The sequence below is a fragment of the Benincasa hispida genome, chromosome 10 (genome assembly GCF_009727055.1).
Source record: "Benincasa hispida cultivar B227 chromosome 10, ASM972705v1, whole genome shotgun sequence".
NCBI lineage: Eukaryota > Viridiplantae > Streptophyta > Magnoliopsida > Cucurbitales > Cucurbitaceae > Benincasa > Benincasa hispida.
In genome coordinates, this window is record NC_052358.1 from 8,769,637 (window position 1) to 8,788,516 (window position 18,880).

Sequence of the window (18,880 nt, forward strand, 5' to 3'; positions counted from 1 at the left end):
ACATTTCTTGAGTTTTGGCGTTGATCTATGTCGCCTTTTTTTACCTCAATAAATATTCAAACTCAAGTATTAAATATATCCTTTATCCATATGATTAATTAACTCATTTCTCTACTCCACCTCTCATGCATCAATTTAATCACTATCTAATAATGGTAAGCATAATTAATTACAAGCCCAAAAAAAATTATAATTAATTATCACAAATTTATATATTCAATTTTTACTTGTGAAACTAAACATATATGGATAGAAATACGACCAAATCTCGCATTCGTTAAATAAGAAGATGATCATAGGTTTATAAGAATGAAATAACTATCTCTATTAGTATTCGGCCTTTTGGGGTGAAACCTAAAAAAAGTCTAAGATTTCATATCTAAAGTAGACAATATCATATCATTGTGAAGATATGTAGAGGTCCGTTGTTCTTATCATATATAATTCACCTAAAAATTATACTTAAAGAAGAAGAACAAGCCGCTCAACTAGAAAGTAATTATATATAAATTAATAAATAATTCAATTTTACTGAACAATGATTCACTTAAGTTTTCAATGTGTTCATAACCAATCTCAAACCAACCTTAGGTTAAAAATGTTCTTCTTTTCTTTTTCTTTTTTTTTAATACATATTTGAAGGTTTAATTTTTACAAATTTCATCATCTAATAACATGTCAAATGGTACTATCATACACTGTATTAAAAAAAAAAAAATCAATCATTTTCTATAAATAAAAAAAGAAAAAAAAAAGGAAACAATTTTTTCTAGGAGAAATAAAGGCAGTCATTTAATATTGAAGTAAATGGTTTGGCGTTCAAAGTTCAAACTTTTACAATTGGCCGCCTCATCCCCAACCTTACCCACCACACCCCATACATTTATTTATTATGAAAGTGACCAGTAAGCTTATTATTATTATTATTATTATTATAAAAAAGAGGAAGAAGAAGAAAAGATTTTTTTTTTTTTTTCAGAAAATTGGACAAATATCCCTGAACTACAGAGTTTTTATTATAACTTATAACTACACTTAACTTTTAATTTGATCCATAACCTTTGGATGTAAGAGATTTTTTTAAAATTACACCCAACATATTTTTAATTTGTTCCGTTATCTTTATAATTTATTAATTGTTGTAATTTGCCCCTTATATTAATTTTAACATATTCGCAAAATTTAAAGTGTGTATAATAAAAATATGATATTGTTGTGGTAAATTTCAATATTGACATAATTTCATTTATGAAAAGTTTTAACATATACTCTCAATTTTACAACTATGTCAACATCAGTTTAATAATAATTTTTTAAAAAAAAAGTGTTAAATTGAAGAGAAAATCAAAATCAAGTTTTGGTGCATATTAATTGATTAAAATATCGACATACCTAAAGGATTGATCAAATTAATTTAGGTAACAAATTCAAAGTTTAAGGGGTTAGTAAATGAACAAAGTAAAAGTTCAATGCATCACTGCAATAAATTCCATAGTTTGATGGTGATTGATGAAATTTAAAATTTAAAATTTATGTATGTAATAATTTAAGAGTGGTTTGTACGCATTTTTCAAAGTAGAAATAGCAATATATAATCTAATGCGTTCTATTTTTCTTTCATATTAAAAAGTAAAAATAATTAAGTTTAAAGAAAAATTTTCAAATACAGATTTTTATTGAAATGGTGTCCAAATTGTACTTGTAAGGTTTTTTTTTTTCAAAAAAAAGAAAAAAGCTTAGCTAAAAATGTGAATGAGTTTTGGTTTTCTTGATTATTTCATGATGTTAATAGACTTTTCAATGATTTTACCAACAATGTCTCCCCTCTATGGGCCAATGTACAATCACTCAATCAAATATGAGGAAATAATTCTAAAATCGAATGAGGGGCTATTTGCAAAGTGAAAGCTACGCTATGATGAAATTTTGTTTCTCCACATTCACACCAAGATTATTTTTTTCAACAAAAGAAATATATATATTTAACTTAGCTATGAATCTAGAAGTTTGAATTTGAAGGTGTAATTGAAGGAAAATATCCCTATTTTGATGACATGGAAAATTTTCTATGCTTCTTTCATTCATTGTATATAATAAAAGAGACAATTTTATGAGTTGCTTGAGACCTATAAATTAAAATTATATAGTCTAACGATATATGTATAAATTTATACAAAAAGAAACTTATATATATATATATATATATCAGGAAATGAAGTTGAGATGATACTTTGTTGGTGAAAATTGAGTTTTTAAAAAGAAAATTGGCTTTTGTGAATCCCACATCAGTTAAGTTGGGAAGTGAATTCTCCTTCATATAGTTTCATCTTGGATCTAGAGTTTGGACCCCAAAAAGTACCCATATTTTAAAGGGAGTGAGGAGATAGACCAATGTTAGATGTGATGAGGTGAGTTTTTAGTCGGTGATGGTGCATTTTTCGATCAAGACCTTTTTGGAACTGTTTGAAACTTCTTAAAGAGAGTGAGATCCGTGACTCAACCCGTAACGAGTTTTAGTTTCTGACGACTGTCAATTCCTGCATGTTCGTTGCTATCGAGTTTCACCATCGGAGGGTGGTCAGTTCCAACATCTTTAAGAACATCTTAAGGCATAAAACCAAGGACTTTTCCATGGAGAATCTTATCACTTGGCTAAGGATTGAGGAGGAAGACTGCCAATTCCTGACTGTTCGTTGCTATCGAGTTTCACCATCGGAGGGTGGTCGGTTCCAACATCTTTAAGAACATCTTAAGGCATAACCAAGGAGTTTTCCATGGAGAATCTTATCACCCGGCTAAGGATTGAGGAGGAAAAAGGTGAATATCGTACCTGGGAAATCTGCCTTTGCCATGATAAAGTAGGAAATGTCAAAACCATATTTCCAGCAACTAGAACCAACAGAAGAAGCTTCCTTTGCTTTAACTGTAATAAACCTGGACATATGGCTAGGAATTGTAGGAATAGGCGTCTTCCTGCTAGTCAGGCGAACCTGATTAAGGAATCGTTAGTTGCTATGATCACATAAGTAAATGTGATAGGTGGTTCTGAGGGGGGATGGATAGACACTGGCGCCATGCGCCATGTCTGTCACAACCTTAGTTTATTTAAAACTTATATTGAAACTAAGAATAAGAATATTCTATTCGGATATCGTTGAAGGAATTCCTATTCAAGAGTACCTACGAGCGGAAGCGGATCTTTCTAATTCATTGTGAAAAATTTACCGCATATACATTCAAACATACTTTCATAATGATAAAGGGATCAAGAAATCATCCCAGATGAAGATTTCTTCTTCACAGCGAGTCTGAAGCCCAACCGTTTACCTCGAACGGTCACCACTCGAACAGAAGGAAACGGAGAAGACAACACCACTCAGAGCCTTTAGTATTCTTGGAGTGAGAATCCAAAGTGTGGGCTTTGTTCGGATTTGGTAGAGGGAAGGAGGAAGAGCGACGTACACAACGATCACGCAAGTGGGAGATACGGTCGTCTATCGCATAAACAATATGCTTGATCATTTAGGTAAAGTATACGATCGTGTAGTAAAAGTAAGCGATTGTCTATACGATCGTGTAGGAAAAGGTAAACGATCGTGTAGGAAAAGGGTGAGTGATCATCCAAAACGATCGCATAGGAAAAACTAAGTGAATGTCTATACGATCGTTTAGTAAATACCGAGAGCTAAACGATCGCTTAGGAAAAAGGTAAACGATCGTTTAAGTAATAGCGCGCGACGATGTAATCGGTATGCGATCGCTTAGCAATATCGTATATGTAAGCAATCGTGCAGTTCCTATCGTATATGCACTGATTTTCTAAACGATGACACTATCTTTTTCACAATACTTATGCACACCGAGATCAACACACCGTCTGCTATTTATAATGCACTCATACGTTATTTAGAACGAAGAAGCGCCTTCCCATTTCCTTCATAACCGTCCAATGAATGTGATCTTATCACATTCATAACTTATAAATTAATATCATATGTTAATTATAATATTTTTCCTCTACTAGATATAAATCATATTTATATCCAATTTTCTCCAAATTAATGTATCTCATATATAAAGTTAACTGCATCATATTTAATTAATTCGTTCAGTTATATCATATATAATCGAACTCCCTCTTGTCAATTTGAACATTTCAAATTGACCCAAAAATTGACTCTCAACTTGTATCCAAGCTACTAGGGGGACCTTATCGACCTATGGCTCGAACCTCCAACGGTATGTAAATAGCTGACTAAACTCTTTAGTCACGATATCTATCATCCATTAACTGCCAGGCATTCCACTAAAGATCAACAGTTGAACTCTTCTTGCCATAGATATATTTCTATGTCCATTGGACGTAACCAATCATCAATACGATGACCCTTTACAGATGCTCGTAATTACAGCAAGTCAATTTACTGTTTTGTCCCTATAATTACATCTTTCTTCTCAAGTACCACTGATCCCTCTAATGAACAATACAACATAGTCCTACTATGTGTGAACATCTCTCAGGCCATGAGAAGGTGCATGGCGCCACATCGTTCAAGCCCTGGAATCAGCCCTTAAGGGAGCTATCTATCTACTTACCCCTGCCTCGAAGAAGAAGTGAATTCCATCTTGTGAAGTTGAGTTCCCAGCTCCCAAATCAGACGAATCCCCAAAATGGTAGGTTTGAGTCAGCGTTCTGGCCACTCACAACCATGCAAATCAAAGGACCACCCTCAATGGCAGGAGTTCCCAACTCACTTAGGATTGAGGTCATGTTACCTATGGTCATCCTAGTGAAGTGAAATCTCAGTTATGAACGGTGTTATATACAAACTCTTTGTATAGGACGCCCCTACTCACATGTTCCCTACATGAATGATTAGGATCAAACCATCTGTGACAAGTCAAAGGACTTGTGACAATTCCACAAAGCGGGCCGCATCCGTAGTGTTACCAAGATAAGGTTTCCCTCATATATCCATATACTATAGACCATTTTGGTTATCACTCAAGACATGATCCACTTGTATGTCACCATATACATGCTTAAGTTACACAGATAACCAGGGATATTAAGTTTATTGGTTTGTGGTAAAATCTAAATGTGCAAAGTCAAGTAGTGAAGTAAATATCATTTATATTATACATCACAAGTGTTCGTACAAAGTTGTTTACAAACTACCAGACACGAGACTTTAGGGCACAAACCCCAACAATCATCACTCTAGGAAAGTTGCTGGAACCGACAAGGTGCAGCTGAAGTTTACCTCCGAAAAGACCCTCACATTGAAGGATGACCTGCACACTCCGGAGATAAAAAAAAACTTGGTCTTAGGCTATCTTCTCAATAGGGTCAAATTTTCTGAAACCATAGGGGCAGATTTATATACCCTTACCAAAAACAATGTATTTGTAGGGAAGGGGTATGCAACTAAGATGTTCAGATTAAATTTAGACATTAATAAAATGAAATCTTCTGTGTATATGTTGTGTTATATGAATTTTTAACATGCTAAACTTTGCCATGTTAATAAAAAAAAATAATTAGTAACATGATCAGGCTACAAATGATACCTAGTTATCCATGAATGAATTTGATAAATACGAGTATTTTAATCAAGCTAAAATTACTAAAACTCCGTATACATCTGTACTTAGCCTCTAGATTTAATTCATTCTGATTTATGTGAATTTAATAGCATCTTGACCAGGACAGTAAAACATATTTTATTACCTTTATTGATTATTGCTCTGATTTTACTTTTGTATATTTGCTGGAAAAAAAAAAGTGATACTTTTGATGCCTTCAAATTGTTTGTAACTAAACTAGAAAATCAGTTTAATAGAAAGGTTAAAAGACTTCGTAGTAATAGGGGAATTGAGTACGACTCAAACAACTTTAATGAGTTTCTTAACTCTCATGGAATAATACACGAAAAAACTGCATCTTACTCTCCTGAAATGAACGGAAAATCCGATAGGAAAAATAGAACTTTAGCTAAGCTAGTAGTTTCTATTTTACTTAGTTCAAGATTCACATCTTATTGGTGGGGTGAAATCATCCTTACTGTGTGTTATGTTCTCAATATAATACTAAAGTCTAAAAACACAACTTCACCTTACGAAATTCTTAAGAATAAGAAACCAAACCTGTCATATAGAACATGGGGTTGTCTGGCCTTGTAAGGATTCCAAACTTTAAAAGAAGAAAGCTAGCCAGTAGAGCCTATGAATGCGTCTTTATAGGTTATGCCATAAATAGTAAAGCCTATAGGTTCTATGATCTACTAAATCAAGTAATCATCGAGTCAAATGATGTCGACTTCTTTGAGGATAGATTTCCTTTTAAATCGAGAAATAGTGGGGGTTGAGGATCCAGTAGTCTAACCCTAGTTAGAAATCCTACCTCTACAGAGGAAGCCGACACAAAACCTAGAAGAAGCAAAAGAACTAGAACCGCCAAGGATTTTGGGGATGATTTTCAGACCTATAATGTAGAAGAAGATCCTAAACACCTAAAAGCTACCTTGTCCTCTGTAGATGCCAACTTATGGTAAGAAGCCATAAATGATGAGATGGACTCTCTTGAGTCAAATAGGATTTGGCACTTAGTAGATCTACCTCCAGGTTGCAAGGCAATAGGGTGCAAATGGATCTTAAGGAAGAAACTTAGACTTGATAGAACAATTGAAATTTAAATCCAGGTTAGTGGCAAAAGCCTTTAGACAAAGAGAAAATATAAACTTCTTTGACACATTCTCCCCTGTCACTAGAATTACCTTAATCTGTATTTTGTTCTCTCTCGTTGCCCTTTATAACCTCGTAGTACATCAGATAGATGTAAAGACCATCTTCCTAAACAATGAACTTAAAGAAGAGATTCACATGGAACAACTTGAGGGTTTTGTAGTCCACAGTCAAGAAAATAAAGTTCGTAAACTAGATAAATCTCTCTATCGTCTGAAACAAGCTCCTAAGAAATGACATGAAAAATTTGATAATCTAATTTTATCTAAAGGCTTTTAAGGTTAATGAAAGTGACAAATGCATCTACTATAAGGTTGAAAATAACTTTTGCACCATCGTATGTCTGTATGTAGATGATTTATTAATTTTTTGATCGAATTGCATGTCATAAATGACGTGAAATCTACATTTAGTGCAAACTCCGATATGAAAAACTTAGGAAAAGCAAGTGTAATCTTAGGCATAAAAGTGACTAGGTCTGAAAAGGAAATTTCTTTGGATCAATCCTACTATGTAGTAAATATTCTAAAAAAATACAATTACTTTGAATGTAAACCAACATGTCCTCCTTATAACCCTAGTGTTAAGTTGTTTAAGAATACTGGTGATAGTGCTAATCAATCTGAGTATGCAAGTATCATAGACAGTTTTAGATACACTATTGACTACACTAGGCCTGATATAGTTTGTGTTGTAGGATTACTTTGTAAGTTTAAAAGTAGACTAGACCTAGTAAAGAGCATTGAAATGCTATAGAAAGGGTTATGAGGTACTTGAAGAAAACCCAGAACCTAGGATTACATTATCAGAAGTTTCTCGTTGTACTGGAAGAATTCAACGATGCTGACTGGAACTCCCTCTCATATGATTCAAAAGCTACAAGTGGCTATATTTTTAATATAGCAGGTAAGGTTGTCTCTTGAAATCCAAGAAACATGCTATTTTAGCCCAATCTACGATGGAGTAAAAAATGATAGCACTAGTAACAGCTAGTGAAGAAGTTGGCTTAGAAGTCTGCTATCAGAGATTCCTCTATAAGAAAAGTCAATATCAACCATATTGATCCATTGCGACAGTACTACAACAATTGAAAAAGTTCAAAACTGTTATTTCAACGGAAAGAGACGAAAAATACGTCGTAAGCACAGTACCATTAGAGAGTTTCTCACTACTGGTGCAGTTAGTGTAGATCATATACGGATTAATGAAAATTTGGCAGATTCTTTGATGAAAGGACTGGTCAGAGGAAAGGTTCTCAAAATCTTAGAAAGGATTGGACTCATGCCTATAGGAAAATGAATAACTGTGAGGAAAACTCAACCTGTAGACTGGATATCCCAAGAAACAGGTTTAACGAGTAGTAACTGATCATATGTGATATATAGTGAATCATGTTAAAATGAACACACGGTTCCCTTTCTATAACTTGGAGTCTGAGCATGATATCCTAAACCGTAAGAAAGGCTGAACTCAATTCTTAATGAGATCTATACTTGATGTCAAGTGGGGTACCTAGCTATAGGAGTAATCTTGATAGACTCACTTATATGAATGTGAAAATGCGGGTCACTTCTTATGGAGTTTTTAGTCAAATTCTCTAAATCGTTCACTAAACCGGGATACACGTGCTAGGCCTTAAAGTACGGCTTTCGAACTACACCTTAATGATATTGTGTGTGAGATGTTGTTAGAGATAGAGTTCAAACCAAAGGTAACTATTATATTCTGAATCATCTACACTACGTAATGGTTCAAGTCGTAAGACACCTTTGCTTATGCACAGTGTTGTATAGGCTGAAATTGCTCGATGAAAAATTGTTTCTTATGTATTTAATTTTCAAGTGGGAGATTGTTGGTGAAAATTGAGTTTTTAAAAAGAAAAATGGCTTTTCAAAATCCCACATCGGTTAAGTTGGGAAGTGAATTGACCTCAAGGAGTACCCATATTTTAGAAGGAGTAAAGAGATAGATCTATGTGGGTACAGTAGAATTCTCATGCACGTCGTTTTCTTGAAAAAAAATTGCTATCGAGTTTCACGATCGGAGAGTGGTTGATTCCAACATACTCAATTTTGCCTTAAACAAAAATTTTGTTGCAAAAATATCTCCATGAGTGACCAACGTAGCCATTGTTAATTTTCTTCGTTCTTCTTTTATTTTTGTTTTTTGTTTTATTTGTTGTACTAAAATAACAAATACAAAAGGCAAAAAGATAAGCTTTTTTTCTAAAGGAATTATTTCATTAACGAATTTTTACTTAAAACATCCTCTTTAGGCCATATTTTTTAAAAAATATATCTTTTGAATTTTTTCAAGAAACGCTTTTAGTATTATTTTTTGACAAATTTACCCTTTTTATTATTTTTATTTCTGATTTTTATATATATTTCCCTATTTATGAAGCTTGCATTTATTATAGAGGAAGAAAATGCATTTAATATGATTTTTTAATATTTTCAAATGGAGAGAGAAAATTTGAGATTTTTTCCCTTTATTTAATTTAATTGGAGAGAGAAAATGCATTTAATAAAATTTTATTTTCTATTTTCATTGGTTTCACTTATTGTTTTTTTTTTTCCGGATTCATGGTTATTTAAAATATACTTCAGAACATTTTGTTAGTATTATTACGTTTTTAGTTTGAGATTTAGGTTTTGTTTCAATTTTGTCCTTAATGCTCTGTTTGACGTTAGGATTTGGACAAAAATGATTTCAAATGCAGAAAATGATTTCAAATTTATTATGTATGTTTGGAACATAGTTGATCCAAACTCATTTAGATTAAAATTTCTTATTTGGATACTCACAAGAAATGAAAAGAAAGTACGTCATTTTACTTTTTGCCCTTGTATGTTGTAGGAAATTATATTAATAATTATAAATTAATTTTATATCAAATAAAAATTATTAATTGCATACCATTTGAAGTTAATCAAAACAAATTAACTCATTGAATAAAAAAATTAAAAATGTCATAATCATGGTCAAATGAAGAATCAACAAAAGAAAGTAATGTAAAGGGAACAACAATTAACAAAGTAAAAAACCAAATAAGAAAAAAAAACAAATTAGAAACTAACCAAGGTTGGAAGAGTTTTAGTTATCATAGTATAAAAAAGATCTAAAAAAAAAAAAATCTTGAAGGGTTTTAGTTATGGTAATATAAAAAAGATCACATGCATTCAATTGACGTAATACTTTGAAATTTAAGGACTAAAAAGATATTATAAACCTCCAATGTAATGGAGCGCAGGCTAAATACAAATTATGTTAGGTTGGTTTTTTGGAGGGAAATTGTCAGTTCTCAAATTTCCATCTTTCAAAGTAACCATTTTTTAAAACTGTTACAATAGTTTTGCTCGGTCGATCTCGTCCACCAAGATTTACATAAAATTTTATTTTTTTCTAAGTTATCGATTGTTTGTTTTGGATTTTCTCGGTGAAATCTGAGATTTAACATCGTGATTCTATCAATTGTTCTAAATATTATATAATCTTTCTAAATTTTATATCAAGTCTTACTTTCTTTTTCTTTTTTTTCAAAATGTTCAGCTCAAAGATCAAATTTTGCTAAGATTTGAGATATAAAGAATCTCGATATATCTCAGCCAAAATTAACATCGTGATTTTATATAATTGGACTTTCTCATTCAAATCTCGGGTAGATTAACACCTAACTTCTTTATGTTTTTCAAATGTTAATTTCTTTTATTTGTAAAATTTGTTTTTTTACAATATTTAAAAATCACATTATCCCAATTGAAAAATAGAAAATTCTTATAAATAGAAAAATCTAAAAAAATGTTTACACTTTATAGCAAAAATTTCAAAAAAAAAAATGTTCTGTAGTTTTGAAATGTTTTTCTATAAAATTTAAATATTTTTAAATATTTTTTACAATTAAAAAGGCCACTATGAAAAATCATAATTGTTAAATTCATTTGAAGTTTTGGAAATTCATATGATTGTGGAAACAAAAATTAGGGTATAAATTTGAAAAATTATATAAAAATTTGATATAAGATTTGGTAAAAATAATTGAACTTGAAGAAAAATTAAAGAAATATAAGATTTAGTCTAATATTTAGAAAGATTATATAATATTTGGAAAAATTAATAGAATCTCAATATTAATAATGTTCGAGATTTCATCGAAAAGATTCAAAACAATTTAGAAAATATTAATTTTTTAACTAAATATGGTAGTCGATGTCATTCAAATGGATTAAGAAAAGTAAGTTTAAAGAGTTTAAAAAAAGCACGCTAATTTTGAGAAGTGAAAATATTTATGATAATTAAAAAGAAAAAAGAAAAAGAAAAAGTGGGAGACGTGGCTTAATTGATTATAATTTTACTTTATAGACCACCGATTAGCAGACTCACGTGGGACCAGTCCCATCCCCCAATTATTTATTCTAACGCAACGAATTATAGGCAGGCTTCCTGTCACGTGCCTAGTGACTTTTTACTTTTTTTTTTTTCTTTTTTTTTTTAATTTTCTATCCATTGTGCGTGGGACACGGGAATAAGGTTCTCCTTCTCCCCTCCCTTCTTATTTAATATCTTCCATTTTAATTTGCCTAATATTTTTCTTAACAAAAGTATTCAGGTGTATTGTTAAAATCTGCCATATGGTAAAAGAAATATATACAAAATTGAATTATTCTTTTTATTTTATATAAGAAAAATGGAATTTAATGTATGAAATCAAAAGCATCTTCCACTTCATTTTAAAACTTCTACCCATGATTCTTTCTCATTCATTCACGAATTCCAAGTCCTTTTCTTTTTCGTCCATTAAATTATAATTTTAAATATCCCTTTTAATTGCTTTGTCTCACTCATCTCGTAGTTCCGATTCTATTTTATTTTCTCACCATCACGTCAAATTCTACTAAACAAGATTCTATTATTACGACTTTCCTAAATTTTGCAAATTTTTCAATACCCAACTCTATTTATTGTATATATTGACTTCAAAATAAGTGGATCTATCCACAATAATGTGAATATTTATAATGACAAATTTATAGTGTGAAAATTTTCATAATAAAACATGTCAAATGAAAAATCTAAAAAGTAAGGTATTTCTAATTGTCTCGGTATCAAATACGTATCAAAACATATATATCTAGATACATGACAAATACATGTCTGATACGTGATTTGAACTATCTTACTTGTAACTTCTTCTAGATATGTGAAATGATAGGTTGGGCCATTTTTTTCTTTTTCAAATATAAGCCCAACCCACAACCCATTTTATTTAGGTGTGTGTTTCCAAATGATTTTAAAGTCATCAAAATCACTCTTTTTTTCATTTTAAAATCAATCAAAAGCACATTTTTAATTTCTCAAATTTAATTTAGTTTTAAATTTTACACATTTAAATGCATTTTTCATATCATCAAAATTAGTTTTGAATGATTAAGCATGTCTAACGATGATTTTGAAAATGATAAAAATGGTTTTAATTATTTTAAAATCACTCCCAAATATAAAAGTCCACTTAAATCGAGTAATCCAAAACAAAATAAATTTAAAATGATAAAAACATAAAAAAAAAAAGTTAAAAGAAAAAAAAAATCCAAAACATAATTAGATCTCCATTTTTCTCACTATTTAAATTATGATTCACATCCCCTTCATCCTTAACTTCATTCTTCAATCTTCAATCTTCATCCTCTACTTCTTTCCTACCGCTCTAGTCTCTCATCCACCATCCAACAATATTTGATTTTTTTTTCTTCAAGTTTTCATTCTCTTCTTGAATTTATTTTAATCTAAACTTACACATATACATAATAACTTATCTTTAACGTATATGTATCTTGTTTTTTTTAGTAATTGACATATCGTCTATCGTGTATTCGTATCTGTATCTATATTTCTTAGTAAAAAAAATCTAATTTTTAAGAACCGGGGGGTAAGAGTCAGAAAACCAGCCCCACTCTTATTAATATACTTCACTTGTAATATTATATTATCAGGAAAAGAAAAATATAATGGTTGTTTCCATACCACTTTAAGACTAAATTTATGTCATTTTGATAACAAAATTAAAGAATATAATGCTTCCATTCTGATCATTAATTAGTGTTTGGGAAATGAATAAAAATAATAAGAATCACGGACAGTAGCCACAAAATATCCTCTTTTAAGTCTATCCTCGTTTTTGGGTCAGTCCTCTCCATTCTTCATTCAATCTCTCTATAAAGAGATGCTTCATTTGTGGTGGTTTCATCACCAATTATCGCATCTCCTCCTTAAAAAAGATGGGTTCTTTCAGTTTCTTGCTTCTGCTTCTGAGTGTTTTGTTTGGAGGGTCTTATGCCCAACTCAGCGAGAACTTCTACGACCAAACTTGCCCTCGTCTCCCTAACATTGTCCGCCGTGAAGTCAAGAGAGCTATCGAAACCGACATCCGTGCTGGTGCCAAACTCATTCGCTTCCATTTCCACGACTGCTTCGTCCAAGTAATTGTTCCTCTGTACTCAACTCGATCTATTCTTATAATTGTAATGAATGACGTTTTTACAATGGGCCTGATTTTTGCAGGGCTGCGATGGCTCTGTTTTGCTGGAAGATCCCCCCGGCATGGAGAGTGAACTCATCGGACTTGGAAATTTAGGAATCCAAGGACTCGAGATTGTCGACGCCATCAAAGCCGCCGTCGAGAGAGAATGTCCCGGCGTCGTCTCGTGCGCCGACATCCTAGCTCAAGCCTCTAAAGACTCTGTCGACGTGGTAATCATCAATTCCTCCATTCCAAACTCAAGACTAAAATTTGGGGATTTTTTTATTAAATCACCAAAAGATTAAATTAATTAGCAAAGGTTAATTTAATACCATATTATATAATGGTCTTGTTTTTGGTCTTTTAGCAAGGAGGGCCTAGTTGGAGAGTTTTATACGGAAGAAGAGATAGCAGAACAGCCAATAAAACAGGGGCTGATGAACTCCCAAGTCCCTTCGAAAATCTTGATCCACTCAAAAAAAAGTTCGAAGCCGTTGGGTTAGATTCCACTGATCTTGTTGCTCTATCAGGGGCACATACGTTCGGTCGTTCGAGATGTTTATTCTTCAGTGGCCGTTTTTCCAACTTCAGTGGGAGTGGGCAGCCAGATCCGACACTGGATCCAACTTACAGGCAAGAACTGGAAAGAGCTTGTACAAGTGCAGAAACACGAGTAAACTTCGATCCAACAACACCGGACACATTTGACAAAAATTACTACACCAATCTTCAAGCCAATCGAGGGCTGCTACAGAGCGATCAAGTTCTGTTCTCCACTCCAGGGGCCGATACAATTGACATTGTTAATCGTCTTGGGTCGCGAGAAGGAACCTTCTTTAGACAATTTCGGCTTTCCATGATTAAGATGGGAAATATTAGACCTTTAACTGGAACCCAAGGGGAAATCAGAAGAAACTGCAAGAGGGTCAATGACCTGGGAGGTGAAACAGGGCATGATGTTATGTAATTTTATGCTTTCTTATCTTTCTCTCTCGCCTCTTGCCGTAATAAATGACTTCCACTCCAAACCAATGTCCGTCTTTAACCATTTCGTTATTAGTTTGTTTATTTTGAAAATTAAGCGTTGTTTTTATAATAATTTGTACCTTTCTTAATCACAATGATTGAATAATTTGTACCTTTCTTAATCACAATGATTGAATTATTAACTAAATTCTATAAACAAAAATAAAATAGCATGCACTTCTCTAAATTCTAAGATCATGAACGAACGTAAATAACACGAATGGAAAAAAAAAACGTAAATAACTCGTACTTGGTCATTTGAAACATCACATACCAGATTTAAAGCATTTCAACATCAATGACTAACTTTTTCTTTCTCATGGTGGAGTATCAATGTTTTCTTAATTAATCCACTAACTTTAGACCCATAAACTTGTGGAATGGATAAAAGATTGAAGAATATTTCGCTGTTTAGCAGTTCCATCTTAATTGCCATGTGATAATTGAAGGGGATGCACGAAGATAAATAAAATTCACTATACCCAAGTATGAGTATGTTCTCTCTTCTTCTACATATACAAAAATAAATAATTTTTTAATAATTTTATTTTTACAAAATTACTATGTGAGAGCTTTCAACAGATGTAACAAATGACTGCACAATAGATGGGTACAATCCGATTATTCCAAGTTTTTTCCTCCAAGTATTGTTGTTATTAGATTTTCCAAATTTAGAAGGACCCGCATGAGAGTAGACAGTTATGGGTGAGATGAAGAAACTAGGATTGGTGGGATTAGGTAGGTAACATTGATGTATTGAAAGCTACATTAATTGTGTTACAGCTACATTTCATTTGCATTTTTTGAACATGGGTTTGGGAAAAGAAAAGATGTGTGTTTTAGGTAGAAAAACAAGAACTTGTTGGAGTTGGATTTACAAAAAAAAGGCATCAATGTTAGGACCTAATTCACTATAGTACATGCATCATTTTCAGCCATAACCTACCTATGGAGAGTGAATAGTACCAAATTTGAAGGAACAACCTACATTTTAAGATGGAATTTGAGGGTATCTAGGTGATTGCCAAAAATGTTAATAATTTTTATGTCCATTGGAGTTGGACATCCCATCAATCAGTAACAAAACTAACTCTTTAGCAACCATTGAACCAAGGATAAAAAAGAAGTGCAATATTCATCCCAAGTCTTGGACCCAATCTCATAAAATTAAAAGATTATGGTAAAGATATATATGTTTATCTAATTTACTTTTACTTTTTAAATTTCGAAATTTTTAACTTGAATTTTAAAATCTCAGGGTTTAAGAAAAATATTTTCTTAACAATATAATAATATAAAAGAGTAAAACTATCCTCGCAATATAATAAAATATACTTCAAATGAACAAATAGTTAAGTGATAAATGTTCTAATTATGGTAGGAAAGTGTTATTTTAATTTTACTTAATAGGATAAAAAATCAAGTAACTCTAGTGCTATTATAAAAATGAAATTTTTGAGAGGTGTGAGTCTTATTAACAATGATTCGTTGAACTTTATTAAAGTGAAAAATGCAATTGGTGAAATCGTTGTTTCGACTAGTATATATGCATTTTCTCCTTTTCATTATGTCCTCATACTAAAAAATGAGTCGCCCTATAATTTTTAGCAAATTTGAGGTTGATGCTCTAAATCTCGTAGGATCCTACAGTTTGTAAACCATGAATGAACAAACTCTTATGCGATTAATGATATATGATATTTTTTTATTCACTTTTTCTATAAAATATATGATATTTTAGTTGCATTAACCACAAACCAATAAACTAACATCCAAAGTTATCGTTGTAACTTAAACATATATGTGCAGACATACAAGTAGATTATGTTTAAGCGATAACATAAATGGTCTGTAGTAGATAGATAATGTTGGATATCTTATCCTAATGACACTACGAGTATAACTTGCTTTGTAGGTGTTACAATTGTTGTAAAGTGCTACAAATGATCTGATCCTGATCATTCATGTATTAGACATGCGAGTGGGAAAATTCTATACAAAGGAGTCTGTATAAGACTGGACCACAAAATGTTTAGACTCATTATATAACATCGTTCATAATAGAGACTTTCATTTCACCAGGATGACCATAGGTAACATGACTTTAATTCTGAGTGAGTTGTAAAATCTGCCTCTGAGGGTGGTCCTTTAATTTGTATGGGTGAAAGTGGCCACATCGCCTACCCAACATGCCTACCATTATAAGGATTTGTCTGATTGAGGAACTGGGAACACAGCTACACAAGATGGAATTCACTCCTTCCCTGAAGTAGGGATAAGTAGATAAATTGCTCCCTTAAAGATTGATTCCGGGTCTTGAACTATGTGGTGTCACACCCTCTCCTGACACAAGAGGGATTTAATCATAGTAGGACTATAATTTATTGTTCATTAGAGGGATCAATGGTACTTAAGGAGTTAGAGGTAACTACATGGGCAAAACGGTAATTTAGCCCAACTGTACTTACGAGCGATTTGTGAAGTGTTATCGTACTGTTGATTGGTTATATCCAATGGACAAAGAAATATGTTTGTAATGCGAAGAATGCAGATGTTGATCTTTGTAGAGTGCCCGACAGTTAACGGATGGTGGATAATGTAATTAAAGAGTTTAATTAATTATTCACATACCGTTGGAGCTTTAAGCTACAAGTCCATAAGGTCCCCTTGATAGCTCAAAAAGATTTAGTTGAGAATCAGTTTTTTGGTTAATTTAAATTGTTCAAATTAATAAGAGGGAATTTAATTATATGTGATATAATTAAATTGATTCAATTATATATGATATAATTATCATAATGTATTTGATACATTATTATTTAATCGGAGGAAATAAATATTTGGATGAGATTCAAATATATTTTCTATGAATGTGATTCATAGTTGTTAAATTTAATATAATGATTTATATTAAATGTCATAAAATAGAGAAAGTGAACTATGGTTTATATTGTATATGATACAATATTAAAACTATAGTTTATATGTTATATTTGATATAACATATAGTTTAATATAAATAAGATATGATAAGTTAGTTATCATATTTATTTTTATTATTTTTATTATTTTGGATAATAATTCTTAATTTCACTCCAACCATCTTAGTGGGTGGTTAATTAGTTTTATGGCAAAAGGAATAAAAGAAATTATTTTTCTCTTTTTCCTTACCGTTGTTACACGATTGATTGCTATACAATATAGAGTTTCACAGAATCGTTTTGTGTCTTCTTCAATCTTCTTCTTCCTATAAACACAAACAAACCCTCCAAACAAAAATAGTTCGAGCCCATCACTTCTGGACTCTCACCCTGAGTATACCGAATGCTCCTTGTGATAGTATCTGTTTTGGTTCGTGAAGTTCTTGAAGAAAGTCTTCAAGGTTTGCTGAGTTTGAGGTTCGTGACAGTTCGAGGGATTTACATGAAGAAACGTTCTTCAAAGGTATTATCTCTTGAACTCTTTTTCCTTTATAAAAAGCATGTTGTAATTCATATATAGAATGAATATCTCGTATGTTTACTGTAAATTTGTTTTTCAATGCAAATAGGATTTGGACGATCCGTTTCTACTCAAAGATCTCTTTAAAATGAGCTCCTTCAATTGATATGGAATTATGGAATGGTTGTAAAGCTCTGGAGTTATGGAATGGTTGTAAAGCTAGTTTACATCATTTCAGAATTTGGGGTTGCCTAACACATGTGTTTGAGGCCAATCCTAAGAAACTAGAACCACGTTCAAGGTTATGCCTATTTCTAGGCTACCCCAAGGGAACAAGAAGTGGTTACTTCTATGATCATAAAGAACAAAGTATTTTATCAACAAATGCTACTTTTTTTTAGGAGTATCACATAAGGGAGCACAAACCCAGAAGTAAAATTGTGTTGAATGAGCTTTCCAAAGAAACTACTGAATCTTCAACAAGAGTTGTTGAAGAGTCTGATACCTCAACAAGAGTTGTTGAAGTAGGTTCACCTAATAGTTTAAATCTACCTCAAGTGTTGAGGAAACCTCGACGTAGTGAGAGGGTTGCGAACCCACCTATTCACTATATGGGTTTAACTGAAATCCTAGCTATGGTAGTTGATGGCGAGGTTGAGGATCCATTATCTTACAAGAAGGTAATGGAGGATGTTGACAAAGATGAATGGATCATAGCCATGGATCTCAAAATGGAGTCTATGTACTTCAATTCAGTTTGGGATTTTGTAGATCAACCTGATGGGGTTAAACCTATAGGTTGTAAAATCTATAAGAGAAAACATGGTGCTGATGGAAAGGTGCAAACCTTCAAGGCTAGACTGGTGGCAAAGGGTTATACCCAGGTAGAGGGAGTCGACTATGAGGAGACTTTCTCTCTTGTTTCCATGCTGAAGTCTATCTGGATCCTTCTATCCATTGCCTCATATTATGACTATGAGATATGGTAAATGGATGTCAAGACTACTTTTCTGAACAGCAATCTTGAGGAGACCATTTATATGGTGCACCTCGAGGGATCCACATGTTGGGATTGGTGCCCTAATTCTCCCGGAGTCTCGTTGTTTGTAATTATACACATTGTTTTATGAATAAAATAACTGTTATTCATTA

At 32.1% G+C, this 18,880-nt stretch overlaps 1 protein-coding gene across 1 annotated transcript; it reads left to right on the plus strand.

Moving 5' to 3' along the window:
• Positions 1 to 12,931: 12,931 nt before the first annotated feature.
• On the plus strand, positions 12,932 to 14,382 carry LOC120089510 (peroxidase 2-like). Its single transcript, XM_039047006.1, has 3 exons — positions 12,932 to 13,220; positions 13,303 to 13,491; positions 13,629 to 14,382. The coding sequence occupies exons 1-3, from the start codon at positions 13,020 to 13,022 to the stop codon at positions 14,226 to 14,228; spliced, it is 990 nt and encodes a 329-aa protein (XP_038902934.1). The 5' UTR covers positions 12,932 to 13,019; the 3' UTR covers positions 14,229 to 14,382.
• Positions 14,383 to 18,880: the final 4,498 nt, after the last annotated feature.